Source organism: Micropterus salmoides, unplaced genomic scaffold (assembly GCF_014851395.1).
Source record: "Micropterus salmoides isolate LMB-PRFRI ecotype aquatic unplaced genomic scaffold, ASM1485139v1 Ms_hic_scaffold_4, whole genome shotgun sequence".
Lineage (NCBI taxonomy): Eukaryota > Metazoa > Chordata > Actinopteri > Centrarchiformes > Centrarchidae > Micropterus > Micropterus salmoides.
The window spans coordinates 23,542,232-23,560,608 of record NW_024043372.1 but is presented as its reverse complement, the minus strand read 5'-3'; the positions used below and the strand labels follow the sequence as shown (position 1 = coordinate 23,560,608).

Sequence of the window (18,377 nt, the reverse complement as noted above, 5' to 3'; positions counted from 1 at the left end):
AAGCATTCTTCACAGGGTTACCTCGGGCTCCATGTTGGCTCTGACACAACTGCCGTGAAAGCAGTTAAGAGCCGAAATGTCCGCGTTACGTCGCACAGTTTCCTCGTGAGATCAAATCTAACAGCTCACTGGTGGACCCGGACACAAAACAGCACACGCTGTTGGTACACGTTCACGTCAATCTGTAGTGAGGGAAGTGGTGAGCAAAATAGAAACTTACGGCCCCAGCTGAACGTTTACCGAGAAATGACGATGTGAAAGCAATGAAGCGGCCAAACAATTTGTGTGTCTTTAATAGTCTAGTCCAGAGGTTTTCAAGGTCCCCAGTAGGGCTTCAGACGGTTTCAGGGGAGGCTCAGTGAATGGAAGTGAAACAATCTATAGTCTAATGTGATTTGGTTAAAGAGAGAGTTCAGAGTAGTTTTGGGGAACAGTTCCTCCCACTTTATCAGTCAGAAAGTAAAAAATGCCTTAGGACAGACCTTAATTTGAATGTATTTGGTGCAGTCTGAAGTTACGTGAAACAGCAATATTATGCTATCTTGGCTCAAATGGTGAGTGTTTATCTATTGTATCAATTAACATAATAATGATCCCATGGGTATCCAGGAATTGAAGCTTTGTCTGAGGGCATGCCCGCAGTCACATTGAAAACCCCCGTGTCTAGTGTAAGTCAGAATAACAACTTTATAATTTAATCTATGCATTATATTTTATGTTTAAGTTAACATGTGTGTGTAAAATCACAAAGTATCTACCCTGCTGGAAAAACCAGCATAGACCAGCATAGACCAGCATGGGAATTATGCTGGTCCATACTGGTTTTTCCAGCAGGGTAGTAACTATAAGTGGCAGATAATTAAGTATAAAAGGCTATTACATTATTTTTGTACTCAGGTAATGTTAAGTGCTAGAATTACAGTTGTATGCCACCGCCAACCAGTCAAGTTACAGTTTACATTCATGTCTGTCCAGACTCATGTAATAAGTGTAGTGAATATTTGGAAGGTATTGAATAAAAAGTATAAAGTGTATGTTTTGGCTAAGAGGAAGTTAATATAATATTGATGATACACATGTATGATTCCAACAAATATACATTATTGAACAGATAAATGAAGGATTATCACTTGATGATTATTAAAGATGGATTCTTATAGCTCCACAACATGTGGTGCTTTTGTTTCCTCCTGGCATTTTTAGATGGAAGCCTCTTTACGAGCTGTAGGGGAAACTCGCTCACTCACAGGATCACGATTAGCATGGTGCACTCCAATACGCTGATTAGTGTCACCACCTAATTGACCAACTGTGAAATATTGTCATCAGTTCTTGAGTTTTAACCAAAAATGTGTGTTGTGAGGTCACAGTGACTTTGAGTTTGTGCCAAATTGTAAGAAATTCCCTCAAGGTGTTCCTAAGATATTGCATTGCGAGAATGAGACAGATGGACAACCCAAAACATCCACGCAGAGGCATAAAATTGTACTTCAGTAATTATGCACAATGTTGAGTTAGCGTCCGATTCGCAGCTTAAGAGAAACTTAACTTAGATTGCTGAAAGACCAATTAGCTGTTTTTGCACCTCTTGTTGAGAAAGCGTGTTAGACATTTTAGGTAAACCTTAAATGCTCTCTGAAACCCACTTTCAAATTTGTGAAACCTTTAGTCAAGGTGATATGCGAAGATGATGTTCACTATTCCATTTGTTATTCCATTCCATTTTACCAAATTATCATAACCACATCACAATCATAACCAAATTATGTAATTTGCCTCATATCTCCTAATCAAAACACAATAACAAAGAAAAGGTACTGTCTACTGTCTCTTGATTAAAATAATACCATACAACATCATAAACTCATGTGAGTTGTTAATGGTGAATTCAGTGATAGTGTGAGAAGGAAATCACAGTATAGGCAAGACTTTATATCGCCATCTTTTGCATGCATGTTATATAGAATTTTAAAAGCTTAATGTTTTTGTCCATGAACCCTAACAATACAGTGACTTTAAAGAGTATAGCAATATTCAGTATATCCATAGCAACATAGCTTAAAAAGAATGTGTCAAACACAAAGATTTGCTTTAAAAATGTATTTGGTTTATTGTTTTGTTTTTGTTGGGTCCTGTCACGAGGCCCCGGCTGTGAGCTTGTTCGGGGAGCTGGGGGCGTGTCTGCTGCGGGCTCTGCACTCACCTGAAACCCATCCACAATCAGCACACCTGCTCTGTGTCCCACAATCAGCCACTGCCTAAATAGGAGGCTCAGACATCCAGTCCTTGCTGGATCGTTGAATCTCCACACGTATGTCGTGTCAGCCACAGTCAATCTTAGAATCATCGTGGTTATTGTCTGTTTCTGTCTAACTGTTGTTTCTCTCTTTCTCAGCAGACTACCAGCCAGTAAGCTCTCGGTGCCGCCCGCAGCCAGGACGCTTCCCGCTCCCAGATTTCCCTCCTACCCCGAACCTGGGAGGGAGCCTCTGTCCTGAACCTCCGTCTTCCCGCTTACACTCCCCTGAAAAAACTGTCTAAACTCTGATCTGCGTTTGAGTCCCCTCTGCCTGAAAACTCTGACAGGTCCAGCCCAAATCTGTCGTCCTCTTTAGTCCATTGTTCTTTTGAGGTGCTGCACCAATGTATTCTTGGTTGATTTGCTCCGTTTCTCTTGTGTCATGGTATCTGCTTCGTAATGTCTTCCTCTATAACTGGCAAAACTTTGGTTATAATTTTACTGCACCAACTTGGAGAAATCCCACTCTAAAATCCACTCTAATACAACAAATTAACACAGCTAAATTGCTATGCACTTTGACCTTTTTACCAAACTAATTCCTTAATAGGTTAGTTCATTGTCATGGCATCTGCTTCCCAGTTTCGTCTACTGTTACTGGCACAATTTGTAACATTTTACTGTACCAAGTGGGAGAAATCCCACTTCTGTGTAGAACTCCAAATGCTTACACTGACTTGCTATTAATGGTAACTTAGGTTATAGTTAATTATTTATCAGATTCCAAATTGATAGTTAAGTAGGTTATATTTCATGAGACTGAATTGGGTAACTGGCTATCAATTTTCTCTTGTTTAAGAGGGGTACCCCTAGGTGAATATAACTAAAGTTATATTCTATTACTAATACTTTATTTAATATAAATACAGATGCAATTTAAACCCTAATCCCAAACATAATGTACCGAAGTGGCTATATATACTACTCAAAATAACTAAGGGAACACTTAAATCACACACATCACAATATTTAAAAGTTCCAAATCTTTACTGTACATTGTGTAATTTGTTGAGAACAAAATGACATCAATGTAAAACAAAATCACCAACTAATTGAGGGCAGGATTCAAAATCACACCCAAAAGAAAATGTAAATCACAGGCTGCAGCAGTTAAAGTCTGACCATGGCTCTAAGGATTTCATCCTGGTACCTAGCAGCAGTCAGGGTACCGTTGGCTATCATGTGGAGGTCTGTGCCGCCAGACCATCACTGACCCACCACCAAAACGGTCATGCTGGATGATGTTACAGGCAGCATAACGTTTACTACGGCGTCTCCAGAGTCTTTCACTTCCGTCACATGTGCTCAGTGTGAACCTGCTACCATCTGTTAAGAGAAACTGGGCGCCAATGGCAGACCTGCTAGTTCAGGTGTTCTCTGGTGAATTCCAATCAAGCTGCACGGTGCTGGGCTGTGAGCACAGATCCCACTAGAGGGCTTTGTACGCTCATGCCACCGTCATGGAGTCTGTTTCTGACAGTTTGGTCACAAACATGCATACCAGTAGCCCGCTGGAGGTCATTTTGTAGGGCTCTGCTAATCCTCCTGTTCCTCCTCGCGCAAAGGAGCAGATGCCGGTCCTGCTGCTGGGTTGATGCCCTTCTATGACCCTGTCCAGCTCTCCTCATGTAACAGCCTGTCTCCTTGTATCTCCTCCATGCTCTTGAGATTGTGCTGGGAGACACAGCAAACCTTCTTGTGACGGCATGTATGGATGTGTCATCCTGGAGTAGCTGGACTACCTGTACAACCTGAAGGTACTGCCTCATGCTAACAGTAGTGACAAGAACAATACCAAAACACAAAACTAGAGAATTGTCAGTCAGGAAGGAGAGCAGTTGTCTGTGGCCACCTCCTGCAGAACATTTCCCTTTTTGGGCGTTGTCTTGCTGTTTCCTCTCTAGTGCACCTGTTGTCACTTTTATTTGCACTGGAACAATTGACACTGATTCACAATCTCTTTTGTTCCTAACTGGACGGATTGATATCTCTTAAGTTTAATTGATTTGATGTTATACTGTGATGAATAAGTGTTCCCTTAATTTGTTTGAGCAATGTATGTATATGGTAAGGTAAGTACAAATACAAATAAGGTTAAATACAAAGAAAGGGTAGAGACTCTGCTTTTTTTTCTGGTAATATCCTGGGAAGGACTCAATTTTATGTGGGGTAGAGAGGGGGAAAAAAACATTGTTGATTAAAGGGGTATCATTTGCTAATGAACTGAATCAGTTTTATTCCAGATTTGATAACCAACAGTGTTCTGGTTGTAACATATTGGCTCTGACATATTCAGTAACACCAATGATCAGTCCACAATTGTACTGACGGAGTCAGAAGTTAGCAGTAAGTCTGGCCAAAATTAAATCTGACTGGACTAGATGGTGAGCAGGGTGTTCAAATTGTGTAGGTTTCAGCTCACAACAGTCTTCACAAAATTATTCCAGCTTTTATTAATTGAAAATTCTGTTCCCAAAATATGGAAATTCTTCAATGTTATTCCTATCCCTAAGAAGCACAGAGCTCAATGATTTTAGACCAGTCGCATTGATAAGCATTATGTAAATGTATGGAAAGGTTCAGAGTCAATCATATTTCAACATCTCTCAGTGAATGGTTTGATCAACTTCAGTTTGCATATAAGAAGGGCAGAGGTACTGGAGACGCAACTTTGACACTGATGAATATTGTACATCTACAGCAGTCTAAGATTTATACTATTTTATTTATAGATTTTAGCTCAGCTTTTAATTGTAGAAATGTATTCTGATCAAGCAACTTTGGGATATAAACACCAAAAGCCACATTATACAGTGGGTTAAAGTTCCTTACAATCTAGCCACAGAGAGTGAAGTGTAGTAGTGCATGGGAGACACAGCCAAGCAGTCAACATATCTCAAACATATTAAAGAGCTCACTAAGAGGTGTGAGCACAGTGCCCTCTTTATTAATGAAAACAAGACTAAAGAGCTAGCTATCATGAGACACCACAATGCTGGTCCTTGTTTTGATTAACAATAAGAATGCTGAGAAAGTTGAGGAGTTTAAATATCTAGTAACAATTTTTGATTGTAAATTAATTTTCACAGCCAACACACAGAACGTTTTTAAAAAAGCAATACAGCATCTATATCTGATCCGGAAATTGGACTCCTACAACATAAGCAAAAATATCCTACAGAGTGTTTATCGAAGTCTCATTGAAAGCATTCTAACTTTTAATATATGCACATGGTATGGACACCTGAGGGCGAAGGACAAAAACAGATTGTGCAGAATTACAAATGTAGCTGTTAAGATTATTGGGAAAGAGCAGAAACAATTGGGATGTATATAAAACCCAGGTGAAACAAAAAGCTAGACAAATTGCGTCTGATTCTGTACTCATAAATTTATTAAATTGCCCTCTGGAAGGTGCTATAGAGCAGCTGAAGCAACTAAGAACAGAAGGAGGAATTGTGGCGCAACAGAGATACCCAGCCTACAAATGATATTCTCCAGATGTAAGGGTACATGCTCTTTTTGTACAGACCCCACCAAAATCGTCATAATTTTTATATTTTTTCATTAAAAAATTACATTCCCACTAAAATTTTGACTCATATCATAATATCAGTCAAAATAACAGCAAATTATTATTTATTACACATCATTTAGCCCTGATCTCTAGCTCTCTCACAAGATAGAGCAAAGTGTTTATTCGAAAAATAGGGCTGAACTATATGTGCATATCACATCATATTATTTTGACTAACATTGCATTTTTGCATTTCATAAAAAAAAATGTAAATGATGATGAAGTGATTTTACTGTGGTTTTGTTACTAAACATGTTTCCTTACATCTGGAGAATATTATTTGTAGACTTGAATGGTATGTTGTGACACATTTTACCTTTATCAATGAACTGCAGCTCCTGCAATTTGGATATAACACTTTTTTTAATATAATATTTTATTTTATTTTTAGTTGTTCAGCCCTGATAATGACCAATAGAGGTAGATTTTTCTCCACTCAGCTGGTACACCCAGACCTTTGTGGACATTACAGCAGCATTTGTTTTATCCTATCTCCAATTCCCACTATCACCAGTAGATGTCATAGACACCTACAGAAATTAGTTTAAATTTTGCCATGCAGAAACTCATGGGGCTGGGAAAAAAGGTTGAATAAAATCAAAGGCCCTGATTTAAATTCACTCCCCAACATTTTTGTTCGAACCATAAATTATGTATATGTATGTATAGCCATATATTATATTTCAGAGAAAGTTTAATTCACATTCCCTTTATACATAGTTATGCAATGCTATTCCCTGTAAATTTGATCCCTTTGTGTTGACCTAAAGGCGGTTTAAAAGTAATTTACAAAATATCATAATTCAACCAAACGTAATTTGTGTGTATTTGTAGAATGTAAACTCGTTGTCAGGTGGTTAAAACCTCCACATTTTTAAAAATAATGCAGAGGACCCCAGAGTCCTCAATGGTAGCTACAGCTACAGCCCATTGTCTTCCATAGAGAGACATGTTTAATGCACTGGTGCAGTGATCGGTCCAGGTTTATGGAAATTGTCCTGACCCTCTGGCTTGGGTTTAGTTGAAGTGTCGGCTACACAGCATATAAATAAATACATATGCTGCCTACACTACAGAGCAACGCTGCTGGGGCTAGAGCTGAAAGGCAATCTTTGCTTAAGCACACACTGTCAATGGAAGAATTTTCCCTTCAACCAACCACCTTCACTCACCTTCACTTCATTTTTTAATTAATCAATTTCCCAGTAGTTTTGTTGTTTGCTGCTCAGTCAGCTTACCGCAGGTCAGAAAAAATTGTGTCCGACCTTCCATTGATAACTTCAAAAACAAACATTATATCTGTGGATAAATGGTTAAACCTGATAAAAGGTTTAAAACTGGTTATTTTCCTTCTAGAAAAACAGACATATTTAAATTTTAACATTCTAAATTTTAATGTTATTAATTACATATTAAACTAGTGTAGCTCTTCTAACATGATCAAATCCCTTTTTCTATTACAATGAAGCAGGATGTGTGTGCTGTACTGGGCTTATGTTAAGACCCAGCTTGTTCCTTGTCTATTTCCACTGCTTTCAGAGAGCTAATGTGACGTGTGCAAATTTATCTGTTCGGTAAATATGTGTACAGAGACTACTCAGAATCAAAAGAGACATAATTATTATTATATATATTGCACATTATAAACATGATAAAACACATATCATCCATTTGTGGTTATCTTGTACTGGGTACTGGGGCAGGTCACCAGTCTGTCACAGGGCCAACACACATACACAGACAAACAAGCACATTGAGTTCACTTAACTTACATGTCTTTTGACTATAGGAGGAAAACTACATAGGAACAGAGGGAGCATGAAAATTCAACAGAGAGGTCTCTTAATTGTAATAAACGTCAGCGTGTACCCCACACTGTGGTTCACCTCAAATTGTTTGCACTTAAAGAGCATGTTTGTAGTTACATGTGACAATTAGTAACTTCAACAGCTCTTATCATAAATGTAAATGCTCCTAACTGATGTGGTGAACTGTTGTTTTGCATGGTGAGGAAGAATGCATGCAGCACTGTTTGGAAAGGAGGGTGAGGACTGGAGCAGGGGTGAACAGGCAGACATTGTCTGTTTTTTATTAACATTCCTGCAGATAGGCTATATGGTTCTTTTTCTTTAAGTTCATTGTTTATTTTAAAATCAGCAAGTAGATGTGGGACCTTCAATGTCCTTCTTAAACTAAATCTCTCTATGCACATTAAAGCAACATCAAGTAAGATTTGGTGCGATTTGGCACCCCTACTGCTTAATTCACAGCTGTCGTAATTAAGGACCGCTTTAAAGATGCATCAAGTGTGACAACACATAGCATATTGCTTGCTTGTCCAACTGTGTCCAATGAAAGAATTTGGTGTCTGCCTGCAAGCCTTTTATTTCAAGCAGGGCCGTTAAATATATTTTAAAGCTCCGTCAACGTCTTCTTCTTTCTCTTTGCTTCTACCCCTTAGCTGACGTAATCCGTGAAGTCACGGACGTCTCCACCTGCAGCAGCAGCATAATGTTGCCTAAAACTTGGATGGTAAACTATCCCACAAAGCTTGACAGAAACCAATGCATGTGCACAGTAACGTTACAAATGTCGAGTCAGTAATCTAGTAAATTTGCTAACATAAACTTGAGATTTAAAGCTAGCTTTAGCTTTAAAGCTAAACCTTTGTCTGTGAAACTTTGCTAACACAGCCAAACATCAAGCAAACGCAACAAAACAAGGCACAACATGCCAGCTGAAAAGTTATTACTGACTAGTCCAACAGAAAGAAGACCAGCTCAGCATCTGTCTTGCATCCTTTCAGCAATTTTAGCTCATGCCAATGAGTAAAAGGCAGTCAGATTTACTCTTGTTCGTCACTCTCTCTTACTTTTGAATGCCATTCACCTTATTATAAGTGAGAGTCCCATCAAAATGATTTTGAAGTTGTTAGTTAATGATAAAATTACTATATAATGTTGCTTTAAGCTACCTAATCTAATTTTATTTCCTCAAGACTCGACTACTGCAATGCTCTGTACTCTGTTATAAGTAAGGGAAATATTCATAGATTACATTCAAAATGCTGCAGCCAGGCTTTTAACTCGCACTACGAGGAGTGACCACATCCAACCAATCCTCGCCGCCCTTCACTGGTCACCTGTGAGTTTTTTAATTGATTTTAAGATTTTACTACTTGTTTTTAAAGCCCTGAACGGACAGGCTCCTGCCTACATCTCTGATTTGATAACTCCCTACAAGCCGGACCGATGGCTGAGATCCTCTGGCAGGGCTCTACTAGTGTTTCCAAAGTCACTAAAGGTGACCGAGCCTTTGCTGTTCGGGCCCCTCAGCTGTGGAACTCCCTGCCCAGAGATCTCAGGCAGGCAAACTCAGTGGCCTCTTTTAAATCTCTTCTCAAAACTCTCTTTTATCGTTTGGCGTTTTTATATATATTATATTATTGCTGTTATTGTATGTTTTATTTTTTTTAATGCTGATTTTATTGTTGATTTTTAATTTCATTTTCATTTACATTTTGAAGTATGGATCATGTTTGTTTCACTGTACAGCGCTTGGTAACTTGGTTTTGAAAAGTGCTATACAAATAAAGTCATTATTACCTTGCCACCCGTATTAGCCTCCAGCTATCCAGTGTAGTAAAGATTCTTGAACTCTCAAAGACATGAGTCAAAGCCATAGTCTTAAGATTTAGTTGAAACATTCAGCTAAAATAAAGGAAACTGCTTTTTAAAAAGTCATGAAATCAGTTTAACAATGATCCTAGAATGATAAATATTGCCGGTAATTATTTGTTCGATGTAAAGGTAGCCTTTCTGTAGCCTTTTTTTGTCACTTCATTTAAAAATGTACATAAAGAAACATGCTTTACACTATTGTCTCTTTTTACACTATTCTCTTTTATGTAGAAGTAGTGCATTGAAGCCATAACTTAAAATGTAAATATAGCCTATATAAGGAACCTGTAAAGTCTGCACACCGTGACTATATACTAGATAAAAAATAAAGTGTAGTGTACATTAAATATTTTCTTGCGATGTGCATAGTCTTCCACAGTTTCATTTACCAGCAATATGAACAAGCAATATGCATGTGTGCTAAACTACCACACTGACAGTCACGGGATGCAAACAGATTTAATATACAATTTATTGACATTTAATGACAAAAACATTTAAAACAACAACATTTTGTTATCTGCCTATTGTCCCTGCAATAACACCATAGGTGAGAATATGACTCTGACCTGACAAAATGTTTTGATGAGAGGGAAGAAAAGAGTGTTGAAGGACGGTGAACAGAGGAAAAGACACTGGGTGTAGGGCAAAATCAAAGTCTTGAGGAATTGAAGGTTTAATTTCCTGAGACCAGTTCTTTAAAAGCTGCTGCTTCATATGATAAATGGTTCAACTATTTTATCCATTATACACAAGCGAGGTATTTTTCTAAATAGCAAAAAGGCTTACTTGATGACTATCTTTATATATTACTAAGACTGTTTACAATAAATGTGTAAGGTAATTAACATTTTACTCTAACTAAATTAGTGTGTCTCAAAAAATATACTTTAAAGACTTGAAATTTAATTGAAAATCACGGACATCATCTACAATAACGAATAATTATTGTGTCAAATTGCGTAAAATAAAGTTTGTGTAGTTTTTAAAGTTTTTGAAATATGACTGATAATCCACTGAGTAATACAAATGATGTGTAATCTTGTTTCCAAATACGCTAGATCATTTAAAGTCTGGTAAACCAAATTGCTCCTCAACCATCTCAGTTAACAAACACTGATCCTGTGTCATTGTTTTTTCTTTTAAATGTATAAACTAACGATATTTATTGCTAAAGCTTCACAGGTTGATTTATTGATCCTTCAGTCTACTGGACAGTTATGACGCCCTCCTCCCAGCTGAACTGGTTCACCAGCACGTCGTCTTCATGCTTCATGGAGTTGAGCAGATACCTGACGCCAGCTTTCACACCGGTCTTCACCCCTGCACCCAGGGCGTAGCCTGCCACCCCGACAGTCCCCCCTGTGGCGACCATGAGAGCGTCTGTGCCGAGGTCAACAGCACTCAGGATGGCTCTCTCCTTGGCTGTTTCAGAGCAGTTGACTGAGGCGTAATACACAGCTGTGCCAAGGTTGTAGAGGGTGCTGACCGCAGGGATCCATTCCACCACGTTGTACACGCGCTCCTCGCTTTTGTTGATACAGCTCCTCTGGGGGCTTCGCTTCATCCGTCCACCTGGTGCAGCAGGGATCGAAACATCCTCCTCTGCGCTGCACTGGCGGATCCAACATTCAGACTCTGTGGATTCAGAGGGCATGATTCGACTGCCTTTTTTAAATACTGCCTGGTACCTCCCAGGTCCACTGCTGGTCACACCAGCACACAGGACTCCCAGTCTCTCACAGGTGCTCGCAGCCTCCTCTAAATTGCCTGTGGCTCCTTCCACAGCTTTTCCTACCAGTGTGGTTCCATTCACCCTTGTCCAACCCTCACAGTGCTCTTCCTGTTTAGATGTACCTTCTCTCACAGTGGCGAGCTGCTGGATGTTAAACATCACAGCCTCTATGTGGCGCCCTGCTTGATCCCTCCCTGGTGCTGGCGTAGATGCGGACTTGCTCATCCTCCTCTCTATCAGACCCTCCACCTCCATCAGGAGCTCCTCTGTATCCACCATTCCCAGCAGGTCGTACAGCCTGAGCACCAGGGTCTGTGCCTCCTGTGGGCAGCCTGCCACCACCAACACAGGCACTAAAGAAAGACCCAACAGCTCCTGAGGGAACATAGAGGATGATGGGTCATCCACGGTGCTGGCAGACAGCAGCTCCTCACAGCTGACATTCCCCTGAATGCGGAGATGATCTTGAATCTGCCCCCGAAGCTTCGCGCTGAGGACTGATATTATATGTTTGGCAGATCTCTCCTCCTTTTCCACAACCACTGATACAAGACCAGGTTTTTGTGGCGATGGGGGACCAAGCTGGAGTTGGGATCCTAAGTGAGACTGATGATCCAGTTTGGCTTTCTCCTCTACCTCTTCATGGAAGTCAGCTCCTGAAAGCAGAGTATTCCTCAGTGCCAGAGGAGGTGGGACCCTGCACAGAGCCTGTTCACTCAGCAGGAGGTGGATCACAATCAGCCACTTCATCACAGAGGACATCATTCCACCCTTGTTAGAGCTTTTTTCCCCAAAGCCACTGCATTAATCAGTACAAAGAAAAACAAGCCAACATAACAAATTAATTGTCATTGTACCTACTCCATTTTCTTTGAAAACAAGTTTCATTTATTTAATGTGGCATCATTCTAAAATTAGTCCTGCACCTGTTTTTACTAAGATAGTAGATAAGACATCCAGTTTGCCTGCAAATCAAGGCCCCAAATTTTAAAATGAGCAAGAATACAGTTTGTCCCTCTATGACATACTACAAATGTGAACGTTTTCACATTACAGGAAAGCAGCTGTGAAATATCGCAGAAGAAAACATCGGCTCACATTACAAATAAACAAAAAAAGAATAATTTCAGCATATTTTAGCAATGCAAGAAATAGCAACGCATCTCGATACAGAGCCTCCACACTGACCTGAAACATGTATGCATGTTCTTTTTCCTACACTGACTAGAGTAGAGTACTAAAAAAATAGAATTGTTTTTTCATTGCATCTTCTGATCCTGTGGCAGCACTTACCTGAAATATATCTGGAGTCCAGAGTGTAGCACAGCGACCAAGATGGCTTCAGCATGTGGGCTGCTTTTCTGTTGTCCTTTTTATCTCAAAACATGCATAACAATCTTCTTTCTCTTTGCCTCCAATGAGAATCTCCTTCTTTACACATGACATCCCACAGCCCTCCCTCTGTCTCATCTGTCTTTCAGCTCCCTCTTCTCTTTGTCCCCCTTGCTCAACAGGGAGATCAGGGCCTGAATATTGATTCACGTGGGGAAAGTCCATGTGTTCTAAAGCAGTTTTGTTTGTCTGCCCTGCTGTCCTCTCATCCCCCCTCCACCCCTTCTCCCCTCTTCTCACTCTCTCTCAGCCGGTAGGTTTTGTTTTTGACCCAAATACTTGAAAGAAATCTCCCCTCATGCCGTGAGCAAATTAATCTCTTACACAGCCAAGACAAGTGAGGAAAACAGGGGTATCCGAGGTAAAGACTGAACTCATCCACAAATATAGGATTATAAATATGGAGAGTAAGACTCCATATCATAATGTATATATGTATGCATAATGTATGTATGTATTTTTGTTACAGCAAACCTGTTCACTGTCCATGTGTTTTTGCATCTTAACAAATATCTTCCCTGTACTAACTTCATTCAGGAAAGGACTTATTTTATTCTCTGAAGCCCTATTCACTATAGAAATGGTTGTCCATCTCTTTGGCTGTCAGAGCTCTCAGAATAGCTTGACTCTGCCCTGGAGCATGCTGTCGCTGTCCTCTGAAAACCATGTATCTCCAAAACGTCAACCTAAGCTAAGAAAAAACAGTCCTGTTTTCAGATCTATGCCTTTTTCAGATACTCCAATGGGTTTTTAAATGGTTATGTAGCTCAAAAAGGTGAACAGTTATGAACACTTCTGTCTTATGGTTTCAGTTTAATACTAAATCCCCCGAATTGGAGATATGTGGTTGTTATTGGATAGCAATGATGACCTGAGACAAACTATGATGATTGACATGTCTGAAAGTGTGTGTGTGTGTGTGTGTGTGTGTGTGTGTGTGTGTGTGTGTGTGTGTGTGTGTGTGTGTGTGTGTAAAAGAGCAAAATATAGAGAGGGTAGAAAGGAAGCGAGAGGAAGGGAGGTATAGGGTGAAATATTTGCATCTAGATAAAACGAGAGCAGATTTTGTTCTGAATATTTGTCATAGAGCAACAACTACAACTTGACCAGTTTGTCTTTAGATTTTAATTTATGACATATGGGCTCCATGGAAAAATACACTGTTGCACCCTTGACAATGTTTATATATTTTTAGATAAAATTGTCATTTCAACTTTAAATTAAGCCTGAATTAAAGAGTTTTGAAAAGCACAATGCGCATTCTTCTCAGTGTTACATATTATATTAGATAACATTTTAACAGTGAGAGTACTCCAGAGATTTCCCCTCGTTTCTACACAGAGAATCAAGGCTCATTCACACCTTTGAGTTTTTTTCCCCCTTCATAATCAGGATGCTTTGTAAACAGTGGTCTCTGAAGGTGACCCTCACTGTGATATGTATGACCAGTAATAAAACATTTTAGGAGAGCAGTGTCCTACAACGAGTAAGCACCCAACACTTTGATGTTGTGCTCCTTTATTTTTAACATGCGATTCTCTCAAATGCATACTAGAGTCATATCACCCATTAATCATCATATCAACCAGGATTTAATCTGTAGGATCATCTACAGAGAAATATTTGTCTGGCTGATATCTTGTCCTGCTGCCATTCTTGTATTTTTTTTCTCTGTTTAAGTTTAATTGCTTAACAACAAAACAATTCAAAGTGTAATATTTGACATAAAGACATTATATAAAGATATAAGACAAGATATAAAGGATATATTACACAAAATAAAAAGACTTAAAGAGTAAAATAAAAACAAGATCAAACTGAATAAATATTACAGTATAGCCTGTGTATAGCCTCGTTCCAAATGTTTAGTTTTGACTCAGGGGACAGTACAGGACCTGTCCCAGATGACCTGAGAGGTTCATAATGGAGCAAGAGAGATGTGTTTTGGTAAACCATTCAGTTAAAAACCTACAGACCAGAAGTATTTTGTAGTATGTGTTTGTGTGGCTGAGACACACTAGGGGGTGATGTGTTACCACAGACAACACTAATTGATAGCATCCCTTTGCGAGTACTGAAAACTCCTGCATCATTCATCCAGTTTGCTCTGCATCTACCACAGATAAAACATCACAGACATCATCTATAATAACGAATAATTATTATGTCAAATTGCGTAAAATAAAGTTTGAGTAGTTTTTTTTTCCAAATACGCTAGATAATTTAAAGTCTGGTAAACCAAATTACTCCTCAACCATCTCAGTTAACAAACACTGATCCTGTGTCATTGTTTTTTCTTTTAAATGTATAAATTAACGATATTTAGGCTGAAGACTGATCATGTGGCAGGTGGTGTAGAAATTCTTACATACATACGTACATTAGAAGGAAAGAAGAAATGCTGCTCAGATGGTGACCAGCAGCAGGTGTTGCACATCTCAGCATTTTAACTTTTTAATGATGAATGTGTTTGTATACCTGGCTGCAACCACTGGCTCTTACTGATTCTTATTCATTTCCCATTCTTATTATGCTTTAATGTGTGGCTGACTTTTGGATCACTGGATAAAATATGCCCAAATGTGGGTGTGGATGGACCAGAAATGAACACATATGCCTATTTAAAGAAAAAAATGTGTGTTCTGTTTGGGAAATAAATAGAAGCACTTTGAGATTTCCCTGAAATGTAAAGTGCATTATAAATAAAACTTATTATTATTATTATTAAATAAATGTAACCAGGGTGTGAGTTATACAGTAACAACCAGGGGGGTCAACTTTTTTTCCAGGTAAAAAAAGGAAACCCAGTCCAGCGTAGGCACGGGCTTCAGCGAATTAAAATCTTACAAAGATTACAATATCCTTGCTTATTTAACTAATGTCTGCAGTCTGTAGATGATGATAAATCAAATTCATTACACCAGTTGATAGGTGCCCCATACCACACGACAACTTTTGTAGTTAGAGGTCACCAAGTATTCTAGAGCAAAACTGCCAGCCTGTCAGACACAACAGCAGACCATCATGACCGCTCAAACTAGACCCATACAATGCTGAACCAGAACCAAAGACACTATCATAAAATACGGTCTGTATTATTATCTCTGGTTCCTAATTCTTCTCATTATCATCATGATTAAAGTTTCAACTTACTCTTTTGTAACAAATGTCTCCTTTCCTCTTGCTCATGTTGACTGTGAATGATGTAATCTGCGTCCAATAAAGCAGTAGTCATACACTGTCTGAATTGGGAATTTTTGGGAATTCCAGAGTTAAAACAAATGCCATGTTTAATGTGAAAGGACTCACAAAAAAAAAAAACTCTATGGATGTAAAAATGTATCTCTAACTAATCCCCAATTTCACTGCTCATGCCTAAGCACCAGTGTCAGGTGACAAGTACATAAAATATGAAAATACATAGTTATAATGAAATGGCAGAGTGGGCTCTCAGCTAGCTAACATCAGATAGCTCATTTTAAGTAAAAGAAATGCTAATAACGAAACTCTGAAGGTTGGAAAGATAAGTGTATTAAAGCTGCTAGATAGTGAACTACTGACATTCACCTGCAGCGTCTCCACCAGCGTGTGACGCACTGACTGGAGCAGCTGCGCTGCGAGTGATGCAGACAAAGCAAGACTTAAATAAAAGGCATGAGTATGGGAAATATATTGTAATATTTACAATTACAGGTAAGAAAGACCCCCCTGAACTGTTGTTTTTGACACTTTTGGGGGGGGTCAGACCCCCTCAACCCCCCCCCCCTAATTTGAACCATGAATGTAACTGAAAAGTAATTATTAAATCGAACTATTTATTGCAGTACAAACATGAGCAGAGAAAGGAACAGTGGAGGGAAAACAGAAATGGAAGAGAAATAAATCATGTGAGCCAAAGTGGGGAAAATATGTGTTGTTCTATGCAACTTATTTACTAAAAATAAAATTAAGAATATTCATTGCTTTGTTCAGAAGGTTATTTTCAAAGGATTAAATGCAGATAATTATCATCTCAGCTCCAGTTTTAGAATCTTTCATCTCATTGTTTTGGTTTGAAGACAAAAATAACTATGACAAACAACTTTACTCTACCTGCTTAGTGCCAAATGACAGACAGACAAAGTTAGCAACTAGTTGGTGTCATGGTTTTCGATTTTGGTGTTACTTTCCTGTTTCTTTCTCATTTTACCATTTCCTCATGTGTTTATCACTCCCTGCCTCTGTGTTTTCATTCTTTGTCTGGATGCTTTGTCTGTGGTTCAGTCTTGTCTGTGTTCTTTGTTTTATTATGTTACATTCGTCCTTGTGTATTTTGTAATCATCGATGTTGATCCCTGCTTGTTCTGTATGTTTTTGGATTATTCTGCAAGATTCGGATTACGTGTCTTTTTGGATTCCCTTGCCAGTGTTCAGATCCAGCCTTGTAGTGTCTGCATTTGGGGACAACTATCTGTTTCTGTCTGACCACTCAGAATAGCCTACAGTGGCATATTTAGCAGCTAAAGAACCAGATACATCCATAGCGAACTTACATTCATCACATAGCCAGACCTGACTCAAACAAACAAATGAAAAGTGTATTCATGTGTATAAGAATATGATGAAATTCTTGAGCTCTGTCTTACCCTGCCTTAATTATACACCAAACAGACACAATAATATTATACACTTACAAAACATGTGGAGTGCAATAAACAATATAAAATACATTACACAATAACCCAGAAGAAAAAAATTTTGATTTCTTTTACATAATTCCAGTAACTGAGATGTAAGAAACACATCAAAGATTTTTTTTCTCAAAAATATATTTAGCCTAATTTATGTTTTACACACATAAACAGACAACCAGTCACACCTGAGGACAATTTCAGAGACACCAATTAACCTAGCCTGCATGTCTGTGGATAATGGGAAGAGGCCGGAGGACCCGGAGAGAACCCACGTGGAGAACATGCAAATTCCCCACAGAGAGGCCGGGGCAACCGGGGTTTTGAACCCACGACCTTCTTGCTGCAAGGCGACAGTGCTAACAACTGCACCACCGCACCGCCCACATCAGGTCTCATTCGATGCAAAAAATATATTAGAATACCATGAATTTGGTATTGATAAGAACTCATTTGTTATCCATTTCTGTTACAGTTTTCTCATTTAAAACAATACAAAGCCACTATAAAACATATTGCATCATAGAAACTTCATATTCAATTTTAAGAAACCTTAGTAATAATGTAGTTGAGGTTTCATATATAAAAACCAAAAGCAATATCAACAATAAAAACATGATATTTGTATGAATTTGATCATTTGCCTCTCTTAGGGCCATAGAAGCTGCTTGCTCTGATTCCCACCAATTTCAACAGACAAGATAGAACATTTGTTCTGCTGGCCACAATTCCCTTTGTTTGACATCACTAGAAAGTACTAGTGTACTCCTTACAGTACATTATGACTCAGACAGGCTTCATGCATGGTGCATGAAATTGAGCCCTCAGTACCATGTACCCCACAGAGGACAAAAACACACAACAGCAATAGGCTAAATATTTTTTTCAAAAGTGTGAAGTGCATGTGTGGTGCGCCAGCTCTTCAGCAACCTAACTGCCTGTGGAAAGAAGATGTTACTGAGTCGGGTGGTGTGTGTGTTGTGGTGGCAGCCAGGCTGACGGCGAGTGTCCTGTTTATTCCTCC

The 18,377-nt window shown here is 38.9% G+C and overlaps 1 protein-coding gene and 1 long non-coding RNA gene across 3 annotated transcripts; one reads left to right on the top strand and one right to left on the bottom strand.

Moving 5' to 3' along the window:
* The first annotated feature begins 56 nt into the window (after positions 1-56).
* Positions 57-3,034, top strand: LOC119886164. Of its 2 annotated transcripts, none has more exons than XR_005441458.1 (3): positions 57-554; positions 2,143-2,311; positions 2,396-3,034. It is a non-coding gene; the product is annotated as an uncharacterized LOC119886164 (long non-coding RNA). The 2 variants fall into 2 exon arrangements; XR_005441457.1 differs by having other exon boundaries at positions 237-554; positions 2,399-3,034.
* Positions 3,035-9,996: 6,962 nt separating this feature from the next.
* On the bottom strand, positions 9,997-12,761 carry apof (apolipoprotein F). The gene is made up of 2 exons (XM_038696699.1): positions 12,585-12,761; positions 9,997-12,090 (listed from the first exon to the last, which is right to left on the bottom strand). The coding sequence occupies exon 2, from the start codon at positions 12,054-12,056 to the stop codon at positions 10,764-10,766; it is 1,293 nt and encodes a 430-aa protein (XP_038552627.1). The 5' UTR covers positions 12,057-12,090; positions 12,585-12,761; the 3' UTR covers positions 9,997-10,763.
* Positions 12,762-18,377: the final 5,616 nt, after the last annotated feature.